Raw genomic sequence first — 11,710 nt, forward strand, 5'->3', positions numbered from 1 at the left:
GACCTGTACACCCACACAAGCGTCTAGATATGACAATCAAGCCGCCCCTGATCTAAGTCAAACAGTACATCCCACACAATCAAGATATTGGGAAGAATATAACATGGTGTGTGATTCTAAAATCACTCGGCCAGCGCCTGCAGCGCCTGTGTCAACGGCACAGTCCTCAAGCTCCTAGCTCTCTTCAACCCCCCATTCCCACCCGTCTTCTGCGGCTGCAACGCCCCCGGCTGAGACGTGGGCGCATTCAATATAGTAGGGCAATACTTATCCTCCCACTTTCGGAAGACGCTCTTGCAATCGCGCGGGATGCCCTCCAGCACGACCGTGGAGACAGGCACGAAGGGACGGTCCTCCATGCCGGCGGCGAGGATGGCATACTCCTGCGCAAAGTCAAGAGCGTTGCGGAAGGCGACGTACTGGTGCTGTGAGCGAGCGCCGACGATGATGTAAAGCTCGAAGAAGGCGTCGAGGACGTAGATGTTTTCTTGGGAGAGATCGGTTTGCCGGAAGGGAGCGATTTCCTTGATCTGGAAAGGTTTTATTAGCGTCGGTTGTGACTTCGAGGGAAAACAAGTGAGGGAAACATACCTGCTGCTTCTCCACCGAGCTAGCAACAAACAGCCGGCTATTATATCTCTCATAGCTAGGCTTCAACCGCCAGTGATCCGCCGACGGTAGCCTCGTCGCCCCACCAAAAATCGCCCAGAAACCCTCGTTCTCGCTCCCCTCCTCGACCTCAATCAGCTCGCCTGTCACGGCCAGGTCCATACCCACGAGCCGTGCACAGCTGAGCTCCTCAACGTCGCTTCCCTTACCCTTCCACAAGTAGCACTTCCCGTTCTGCGTAATCAGGTACGGGAACCCAGAGCAGAGACTAAGCGGCGAGAAATCGACCTCGTCAAAGACAATCTGCCCCATGTACCGCCGGCCGCAGAGCATGCTCGGCAACAGCGAGTCGTATCTGTTGCTGTCCCCGCGACGCGTGATGACGACGCCGCCTAGGGCTTGGATGAACTCGGAGGTTTCGTGGCCCTGATGGATGGTGACATAGTTTGCGCGCAGTTTGTGCGCATGGTGCATGGCATACATGTTGCCCTCGTTGATATCATCATTGGAGACTCCGTCGCCGACCCAGAGGTATACCTCGGTAAGCCTCTCGCCGACATTGTTGGCGAAGGTGTGCGTGCAAAGGTACATCTCGTGCTCAAACAGCGTGCGTGAGTGATGGCTGGGAGGGGAGAACCTCTTGCCATCGGACAACAACCGCTGGAATTGGACACTCTCCGTGTGTACAGGGGCAATAGAGATGGGCCGCTTGATGAGGACCTCCGCTGCGTCGACGGTATACTTGCGCCTGGGGCGCTCAGTGCCGAAGAAGGCCTCGATCATGGCGGCAACCTCCGACGGCTGCTTTCCAGGAGAGCGCATCGGAGACGCGACTCTGGGGGAGGTAAGAGTGGGCGAAATCACCGGAGGAGGTGTGGGCAGCGGCCGTGACACCTTAGCAGGAGGGTCATCGACATCCGGAGCATCCTCAACTGTAGGCTTGGGTGGAGAAACAGCGCGAGTCGGGCTCTGCGCGGCCACGGATTTTCTCCTAATGTGGAAGACCGGCTTCTCCGCCTCAACCGTGGCAGGCTTCTGCTCCGTCGGCTGACTGGAAAGGACATTTCCTGCCACAGACTTCCTTCTAATATGGAACTGAGGCTTGGCCTCGGTATCCTCCGCAAGCTTCTGCTCCGTAGGCTGACTCGAAAGGACCTGCCCCGCAACAGACTTCCTCCTAATCGGGAAGAGAGGCCTGCTCTCCGTCTCAGCATCACCAGGCTTCTCGGACTGGCTTGGAAACCGGTCCTTGATCGGCGAGGCCGGCTTAGGCTTCACCGGCTCCGGCTCGGGTTTAGGACTCATTTGACTCTGCTGATCAAAGAACTGTGACATCCGCTTAACGTCTAGTTTCTTCGGCGAGAGCGGCGTTGAAGCTTCAGCGCTCGGCTCGGCGGATTTCGACGACGACGACGTGGTGTTGAGGGCTGCTAGTGCTGCAGCTTGCTCAATGACCTTGGTAGGCGACCGCGAGTGCGAGCGTGACCGGATGGTAGGTGAACGCTGGAGGGCGGTGTCCGTACTTGGCTCGGCAGGTTTCTGTGTTTGGCTCTGGGTCAAAGCCGCGAGAGCAGCTACCTGTTCTTGGACTTTGGTCTGGGAGCGCGGACGGGTCTTGACCGACGAAGTGTGCTGAAGATCGCTGTTCGTCTCAGCAGGCTTCGAGTTCTGCTGGCCGAGGGATGCAAGAGCGGCAACTTGCTCATGGACCTTGGTCTGTGAGCGCGAACGACCCCAAGAGCGCTGGGCATCGTTTGAAGACTCAGCAGGTTTGGATGACTGCTGGCTCAGAGCCGTCAAGGAGGCAATCTTCTCGTGGATGGACTTGGACCGAGTCCTGGTCGGAGTAGCGCCAACCAGCGTAACAGGCTCACCAAGCTTTGGTTCCTCCTTGGGAAACTTCTTAGACGAGTCAACCAGGGGGATAACATCGCTTCCGGTCTTTGGTTTCTCCGCGGTCAGGGGGTCAGCCTTAGGGAATGTAAAACGGTCTGGTTTAGGGGAGATAGTGGCCTTCGCAGAAGCCGCAGGCTTTTCCGGCTCGGCAGCCTTCTCCTGCGGCTTTGCCTCAGCCTGCTCCATCGCCTTTATGACAGAAGTCGGGGCCTTCCTCTTAGGACCACGGGCTCGGTTTTTCGTCAGATGAGTCAACTGGGGCCCAGGAGCGCTAGGAGCTTCCATCTGGTCGGCCGAGCCGCTGTTGCCAGAGCCCTCAGGGCCCTTAGCCGCACCAGCTACACCCGGAGGGCCTCTTGCTATGAGACTGGCCAGCGCGGGGTTAAAACGGGCCGCTAAGCTTCCCACATTGCTCTTAGTCCTGATGTGCCCAGGTCTTTGAGTGCTGGCCTCAGAAGATGGAGCCGGTGTATCAGCCTTCGGGGCTGTGGAGACGAAGCTGAATCGGTTTGAGTTCGTGGAAGTGGTAGGGCTGGCAACAGCTTCAGACCCAGTGCGCGAGTGCCTCAAGGTTCCCGTCCGTTGCAGTTCAAGCCTCTTCGCAATGCCTTCGGGGAGTGGGTTGTCGCTGGCAGAGCTCGGTTCTTTCGCAACGCTAACGCCCCGGCCTTCTTGCTGGGCTTTCTTGAACTCTTCTTTCTTCTTCAGAATGGCCTCCTTGAGCTCGTCGACCCGTTCACTCTTCTTAGGACCGCCCGTGACGTTCAAGGCCAGCTTGCCCTTCACGAGGCTCTCCTTGAATTCGTCCTGTGGCACGTACTTCTCGGTCTTGGTCCTCCGCAGGCTCCCGGCGATGCTCTTGAGCTCGTCGATGGGATCTGTTGTCTTCTGACTTGGCAGGGGAACGGGGGGCTTGAAGACGCTTGATCGGTATTCAGATTTGGAGGAGGTCGGAGCATCGACAGAGCTGCCAGTTTGCGAATCATCGTTCGACGGAGAGGACTTTCTTAGGCTGCCACGGAAACTGGCCAACTCGGGCTTGTCGATGAGCGAACTTGGCTTGACAAGTCCGTCAGGTTTAGCATCAGGTTTTTTTGGGAGGGCAGAGTTGGCTGTGGATTCGGTAGCCGGAGCGTTCGTAGAACTCGTGGCATTCGCCTTTTGAGCCTTTGCTTTGTTCAGTTCGACCAGCCAAGCCGGTTGGCTCGGAGTAGCTGGTGCAGGCTTCGTCTTGGGAGACTCTGGTTTGTTCAAAGCAGCCTCGAGCCAACTATTCTTGTTGGGACTCCATCTCCGAGGGTCCATCGTCTTGGACGGGCTTGTTGGCGGAGTTTCCTTCTTGGTCTCTTCTTTATGTTGCCCTTCCTTTTGAATGCCTGATTCTCCCGTGGCAGATAGGCCATCTTCCTTGCCCTCTTCCTTGCCTTCAGCAGAGTCTCTCTCTCTCAGCATGCTTGTTGGTCGCGACTTCGACGTGGACGACCGTTGAAGGTTATCCAATCCGCTTATGCTGGATCGAGACGAATCTGCGCGGTGGAGACCAGCAGGAGAGTTGACGCTCCATCTCTTGACGCTGTCGGCGCGCTTCATCATGGCGCTCTCGACAAAGCCGCCTAACCCTTTAGTGGGAGAGGTTCTTGTGGGTGATGTCCGACTGGGGGTCGAGGCCGTAGACAGGCGGTTAGCAGACGGCGTGTCTGCGTCTCCGAAAGCATCCCCGGTCGGGGGATCCAGGCGCTGGGCAAGACCGAGAGGAAGCGGTGACGCAGGCTTGCCGGGAGTAGCTGGAGTACCAGGTCGCGGTACCTGATTCTCTTTGGAGGGCTCGGTGAAGACATCGCGCGCAAGACCAGGGAGCTGGGTGCGCGCAGAGGGCAGCTCGACCGTGTTCTCGTCTTCCACTTGGTTCTTTCTGAAGGCCGCAGAGCCGCGACTTGGGTCGGCCGTTTGGCGGAACCATGATGGGTCCTTGCTGGCCAGCGCTTGGGCAATCTGATCGCGCGACATGGGCTGGTCGGGTGCGATGGTGGACTCGGTAGCAGGGTTGGAATTGCGAGCCGAGTTCTCTGCCGCAACCATAGACAAAGGTCGGCTCTTCGGCCGGTCGGACGACTGAGACGTAGGACGTCGCTGCCAGGCGAGAGTCGTTCGTGCAGAGGGAACGGCGATTGAAGGTGATGTGACGGTCACGCTGTTCCGCTTGGTGTCCGAGTCAAGGGGCGACTCGTTCTCTTTGGTCGGGGAGCTCGAGTATGAATAGTCGGTTGTGCCGTCCATAGGCTCAGCAGATGGTACAGAGCGTTGCCCAGGGCTTCCTGAGCTCTCGAGGCCAGGAGAAGCCAAACTTGTGCCGTCCGAGGCCGAGGGAAAGATACCGATGCGGTGAGTAGTCGGTGAGGGAGTGGCGGCGGGGGACGACTTCTGTGGTGAAATTGATCTTGCGCGCTCTAGGCAATGCAGGTGGGTATGTCAGTCCGGTATTATCTCTCTGAGCCTAGTGCCAAAACGAGGGGTAGTGTGGTAGACAATCTTGAAGGGGAGAGGGGACCAGGGGGTAAAAAGGGTACAGCAGCATCGTCCAAGATGGCATCGCTGTGTGGGCAACGTAGGTTATGGACCATGAATGGGGCGATGGCAGGGCGGGACGGCGGGACGCTGTGGAAGGTGAACAGCACCCAGACCCGGGCAATGCGGGACTGGCGTACCTGCGCGTCGGGCCTGACGTTCTTTCTTTTCCTGCAAGATCCTTTCTTCTAGCTCGCGCGACCGAGCTTCGTCCTCCTCCTCGCGACGCTCCTTCAGACGCTCGACGGTGCGCAAAAAGTCAGACACCTCGTCAGACATGGCTGTTGTTTTTTGGTCCTGTTTCTGTTTCTGGGGCGACGCTGTCGTTGTTGTCCACGGGCAGGTCGTCGGCTCGCCGTCGGCATGACACGGACACGGGCGCAAGCTTCAGGCGGTTTACTGCGTCTGCGACTCTGCTGCACTTAATACGGAGTGTAGATGGATCAATGGATCAATGGTAGCAGCGGGATTGTGATGAAGGTTAATTGGATGACACGGCGCACAGCGGCTGTCAGAGCAAGACATCCATCCTCCGGACAGGCTCAGAGCAGGCTGATGTCAACAACAATAACAACACGGACACGAATGACGGCCCGGAAACCACAGGGGATCGAGCGTCAGGGAGAGCCACAGAAGAGCGAGCGCCAGCACCCAACAAGCACTCGACGGCAGAGCTGGAGGGGCATTCAGGCGCTCCACTGGACCACTCAACATAATCCAGCTGATCCCGTCAGGCTTGCCCTGCAAGGGTCGCACAGTGCTCTTACACAGCTTGGCGTGGTCTAGACTGTGTCTGCCCCACATGTCAGCCCTCTACCGATGCTGATTGGCTAGCTTTCAGCTGTTTCAGCTCCCACCTTTGCGCAGCTCTCCAGGTGCTCAAGCCAACGTCAAAGCCGCCCTCCGCCGGCATCTATTGATGGTAATGCAACCTCGAACAAAATGCCTTTGTTTCAGGCTGTTCCCGAACCATCTGTTGTTGTGTTGTGAGTTCTTTGGCCCGTCTTTGATGTCACGCTTTTTTTTTTCCATTTTAATTGCTTTATGAGATTGGATTTTTTTTTTGCTGTTTTGGCTTCACCTTTGGCCTGCCACTACTCGACCTTTCTGTCCTTACACATTATTTACTTTTTTCGATCATAATAAAAAAAAAAACTCGAATCTCATTGCCACAGCAACTCGCTAACCGGGGTGTTCAGGAAACAAAACCCATCAAAGCCCACCGCCAGTCATCCTTTGGTGGCCCCCCACGAGGGCGTCGAGGATTCCAGGAAATTTCTCATTGGATCACTCACTATTCAGTACAAGAAAAGACGTGCCTTCGCGTCCTCAACAACCCAAGCTAGCCCTTCTTTGAGATTTTCTCCCGTCATTGCGCTGCAAGGGAGGATATGCCAACGGTGGGTTCTGATCACTGCAAGTTGTAGGGCCTGGTATCTACATGTCAGTACGGGATGCATAACTCTGTTAATAACCATCAGCTATGCCTACCTGCAAAATCTCCTCTGCCGTCATACACCCCCTAACATCGGTTTTGTTTGCAAAGACCAACAGACTAGCCCCTGAGAGTCGCTGTTGCGTAAACAGTCAGCCTGCTCGTTTCTTAGTGAAACAATTGTTTGGACATCGTCAATGCTTACCTCTTCCTGAAGAAGATTATGCAATTCTTCCCGGCAGTCGTCGATACGGAGTCTGTCCGTTCCATCAACCACCCAAATCAAGGCGTCCGTCTTTTCAAAATAATTGCGCCAGTATGATCGCAGGGTCTTTTGGCCACCAACATCCCCTGATGCGGTCAGTCTCACTTCGACTGTGCAATACCAGCAAATCTCCTGGGGCTTACATATGTTGAGCTTGTACCTAACGGCTTGTCAGCGAAACAAGCCCCATACAATACAAACTCGGCTCAGAAACGCACCCTTCATAGTCAATGGTCTTGATGTTGAACCCAAGGGTGGGGCTGACCTTGCTAACGTCCTCGCCCAAAATCTTCTTCACAATGGTAGTTTTGCCCGCGTTGTCGAGGCCACTGTCACCAGGATAGATACATCATTAACTGAGCAGATTCATTTGGACATGTGCAGTCATTTTCCATACAGCATTAGGATGCGAAGCTCCTTATCCTTGAGCCTCGCTTTCCGCAGAATTGACAACATGTTTTATTTGGGTTGTTTATCGCCCGTTGGTTGCTGCGGGGTCGCCATCGAGGGGCACTGAACTCGTGGAGGGGCAGCCTCGGCGCCGTTCCAGCTCCCAGCGTACCCCCATGACAAACGCCATGGCTGTCATCATCCAATCATCGCGTATCCACGTGACTGTGATGGGCCTGGTCAGCAACGACAACGATCTAGAGGGATCTCCAAGAGGGATCTTCAACCTGTTAATCACCTCAAGTTGCGATATTTGGAGGTTGGTGGCATATATACGGCCATGAACTGAATTATGTTCCTATCCTTCGTTCTGACAACTCTTCTTGCTGTTCAATGAACAGAACCTTCGAATAGTTCCTCCACCCCTCGATAGATGTTCTCGCCCTCAGTCTTGCTAAGTAGTCAGGAGTAAGGTTCTCTACAAAAAGGGTAAACGGGGTTGATGGTGGACAGAAAGCTCTGCAAGCTCTGCACTATCTGTCGTTCTCCATTAGCTTATGTTATTTTTTATAACTTCGGAAGAGAGCAAGTAACCAGTGGTCAACTTGCCCCAAACCTTCATACCAAGTTTAGCCTTGAACATGGACGAAACGGCAGTCTACCAAACTGCCAACATTTCAGGTAGCTGTTCTCGAGAGTTTTAAACCTTTGGCGACTTCCATGTTGAACAAGGAAGCTACTAAGTGGCATTCGAGCCTCTTACCCTCATATCGTCTTGCTTTCTTTTTTTCCTTTTTTTTTAAAACCACAATCCGGATCTATCTGGGTAGGAAGGCGTGATTGGTGGAACTTGGAAGATACTCATCGCTTCCATGATCACACCTCACCCTTCGGTTTGGTTCCTGCCTGCAGATCCATTTCAGGCCCTATAACCGAGGGTTAAGAGCCATCTTCTTTTCGTTTCGTGGGCTAGCTGCGATGACTTTTGTTTGCTTGATCTTGGGGCTTAATGACCTCATGCCCCTCGGCTTCCAACCGTTGCTGTTTCTGTTTCTCTATGGTTCGCCCATCCCAAATCAGGCAATAAATAAGCGACAACATCATGTAAGCTCTTTTGCGAAGCAATCATCTCTCCTGCAGCACAGACGCTTATCTGTCCATTTGGAGCAATATTACAGTCTCTTAACGTCTCCGGCCTTGAGTCATTATCGTCCGGATCGGTACGCTTTACCCAATGAGCGCTGTTGTGTTTGCTCTGGCCGGAAGTTCCCTTATTCTCTGTCACATGACTTGCTGATAGGATTGAACGTTTGCAGAGAACTTTGACTTCAACGTCTCGTCTCAAGGTTCAAGATAGCTGTCGTGGCGTGATCTTGGAGATAGCCTGTGACCCTGCTTTTGCGTTAAGAGCTAGTTCTGCCTGAGATTCATTCTTCCTCGCACAACAGCTTTCATCCAGGAATCACTAACACTTTAGCGTCGCCTCTGTTCTTGGATTCGGAAAAATCAACCATGGTGGGAAAGGAGGAACGTTCTCTCAGTGATGTCGTTAATTCCGCAAGGGCTACACAGGGCTTTGGCTTAGTAGCTGGGATCGATCACTGCTCTGAGAGGTTCCACGAACCATGTGACGACGGCCAGATCAACAAATCAAGTCAAGCCCAACCACCTTCTTCACTGCACAGCCCACATGTCCAGTCTCCCAGGACACATAATTCGCAGAATATGATGTCAAGTTTTCGCGGGTCTGATCATTCAGATCGTCGGATTGAACATAGTAGGCTTCCTGCATATCGTCAGGGTAAGCAGCTATCATATCATCACAACTTCTCCAATTCCTCATGCCAGACTTGATAACATTTCTATAGAAGGTATGAAAGCAGCGACCAATTCCCCAATCTGCGGGAAGCTAACTTCAATTTCCCACCAAATTTCGCCAACTTTCACAAATTTTTCAAATAATAGCATGGTTCCTCCTCGTGGTTGCAGGAAAAAGGGGCGTTCTGGCCCTCCGGGTGCCCAAGGACGCGGGGGCGCAGTCTCTAGCGGCCAAGTTCAAGGCCAGGACGGGAACTCCTCCCAATCTGTGGGCGGCAATAGGCATGGGCTGCGCCCATCCCACTTCGGTCGTCAAAATCGCGACCAGCACGGTGCTGCCCGTGGCGGCAACGCGCACGCAGGGCTGAATCCCTCAGCTAACAGCTCGCGGAGGTCGGGCAGGGGTGGGCGTGGACGACGGTCTTCAGTCGCCGAACGAGAGGATGTCGCGCCCTCCGACAAGGCTACGTCATTGGGCACTCCCGACCACCTGAGTACGTTTTCCGTCGACATTTACCACAGAGTGCCTCGACGGAACATCAACTACCCCGGATCGGACCGCAGCAATTTGCCCGACGTCTCAATCCACGGTAGCCAACGCGGCGGCACGCCGAACCCTGATGACTTGCCCGGACCCGACGTGCGCAACGAGATCGCTCCTAAGCACACCATCGATTCCTATGTCGACGAGTACGGCATCGAACACTGGAACCTTGCGTGCTGGGACTACTGTGCAAGGGAGGTCTGGGAGATGGAGAAGCCTCACAACAAGAGGCTTTACCTCCATGGGTTCGTCAACAGCTGGATGGAGAACGTGCCCGACTTGCCGGTGGTCTCTCTTGGTCAGGATGCCCCGAGGGATCACTACATGTGCGCCATCGACCCACAGACCGGGACCTTCTTGCCGCCCATCGAACACCCAGTTACTATCTCTCGGCACCATGAGCTCGATCAAAAGGACACCGAGCTGTGCTGGCGGCACTTGTACATGACCAGCGAATTGGTCATTTACAGGGAAATGAAGCTGCGCAAGAGGCGAGAGATACGTACACAAGGACGGCAGGCCAACAACTACTATAAAGGCCGGCGCGGATTCGATGCAAAGCCAATTACGGGTGTCGATCTTCCCCGAGACTACGACCCCGATAACGAGACTCATGTCTCACTCCCCTTTAGGCCTGTGGAACAGAAGGCGGGCGAACAACAGGTTGTCGAACCCGAACCGGGAAAGGTAGAATACAAGACATACCAGCCCAAGGTGCCTTGCTTCCTCCGCCCTGCCAAGCTCGGCGACATGCAAGCTATCTGCGACATCTACAACTGGGAAGTTGAGCACGGCATCCAGGCCTTTGACACTCAGCCTGTCTCAGTGAAAGTTTTTGAGAACATATTCTCGACTTCTCGGGAGAATGAGCTGCCGTTTATCGTCGCTGTACACGGGTCAGCCAGAGACAACCGGTACAGAAAGGGCAACGTCGACCTTTCGACCTGGCCTCAGCCGGCTTCCACTCCAGAGAGCAAGAAGCTTGATGGCAAGGTCCTCGGTTTTGCTTACCTGTCGGTCCTAGAACCAGGTCTCGGAGGAAGCATGTCCGGGAGCGGCTGTGCTGCAACGAGAGCTTACGTATTCGTCCATCCCGACTTCCGCCGCAAGAAGATCGGCTTCTCGCTTGTGGACCGACTGCTCATCTGCGTCTCGTTGACACATATTCCGCAAAAGGCTCATGATTTCATCGACCTACAGAACAGTCGCTGCTACCGTGGTGCCTGCCAGCAGCACGGGCTTCCACGCCAGATCTACAAAATCCAACTTCACTACCACGTTCGCCACAAGCACATCACTGTGGGCGATGAGGAGCTAGAGAAGAAGCAGGCTAGCTACGATGATGAGCTAGTTAGCATTCGTAAGGTGCTCGATGAAAAGCTATTCTTCGACGAGGCTTTCCGCTTCGAGGCGGTCCATTGCCTGCCTGGTCGCGGTGAAGGTGGCAAGACGATGTGGGTTGACTCGGTCGTCTTTGAGCATCCCTGCGTTAGAGACCCAAGGATCCTCAACAAGGATAACTGAACGTAGCCTTGAAATGAGGTTGAGCTATGATGATATTGGTGAGGCGGATGGTGATGGTGTATCAGAGGTATGGTGATGGAAGGGGATATGAGCTAGAGGGAAAGAAAATCGTTCGAGTGGTTTTGATTATATATGTATCTGGTTCTTAGGTCTTTCACGGCATCTGCTCTTAGAGAACGGGAGGTAACGGAATGGGAATAGCTTTCTTAATGTTCAGTGATTGATTTTTGTCGGCCGTCATGTTGATACTTGGTGCTCAATGGAGATACAATCGTCATAAGGCTTATAGGGTCTTGCCCAGTGACTTAATCACTTTCTTCTTATCTGGATAACTCGATCACATCATAAATCTACAGAATGGCGATTTCAATAGTGAGGAATTCGAAGAACAGCCTCAATGTATAGCCAAGAAAGTATGTACGGTCAAGCTATGTGCATACATATATATATATATATATATATATATATATATATATATATATATGTGTGTGTGTGTGTGTGTGTGTTTCCCTCCTTCTTCTCATCAGCCCCCAAAACCATACCTCCTCACCCTCCGTCCAATCGTGACCCAGAAATACCATTCAATGCCGCCGCCGAACCCTCCTCCCATTACGCTTCCCCGCTCCAGCCATTGCGAGACAACACATGCAACATATGCAACAAC

The 11,710-nt window shown here is 54.0% G+C and overlaps 2 protein-coding genes across 2 annotated transcripts; one reads left to right on the plus strand and one right to left on the minus strand.

The window, feature by feature from the left end:
- Window positions 1–122: 122 nt before the first annotated feature.
- On the minus strand, window positions 123–7,226 carry CTHT_0022370 (putative ADP-ribosylation factor; the record flags this gene model as incomplete). The annotated part of the gene is made up of 10 exons (XM_006692641.1): window positions 123–530; window positions 592–4,952; window positions 5,211–5,351; window positions 5,838–5,863; window positions 5,928–5,983; window positions 6,562–6,642; window positions 6,711–6,856; window positions 6,914–6,930; window positions 6,989–7,099; window positions 7,168–7,226. 10 exons carry the CDS (start codon window positions 7,224–7,226, stop codon window positions 123–125), a joined length of 5,406 nt encoding a protein of 1,801 aa, XP_006692704.1.
- A 1,900-nt stretch (window positions 7,227–9,126) lies between these two features.
- Window positions 9,127–11,046, plus strand: CTHT_0022380 (uncharacterized protein; the record flags this gene model as incomplete). The annotated part of the gene is made up of 1 exon (XM_006692642.1): window positions 9,127–11,046. One exon carries the CDS (start codon window positions 9,127–9,129, stop codon window positions 11,044–11,046), a length of 1,920 nt encoding a protein of 639 aa, XP_006692705.1.
- Window positions 11,047–11,710: the final 664 nt, after the last annotated feature.

Source organism: Thermochaetoides thermophila, assembly GCF_000221225.1.
Source record: "Thermochaetoides thermophila DSM 1495 unplaced genomic scaffold scf7180000011816, whole genome shotgun sequence".
Classification (NCBI taxonomy): Eukaryota; Fungi; Ascomycota; class Sordariomycetes; order Sordariales; family Chaetomiaceae; genus Thermochaetoides; species Thermochaetoides thermophila.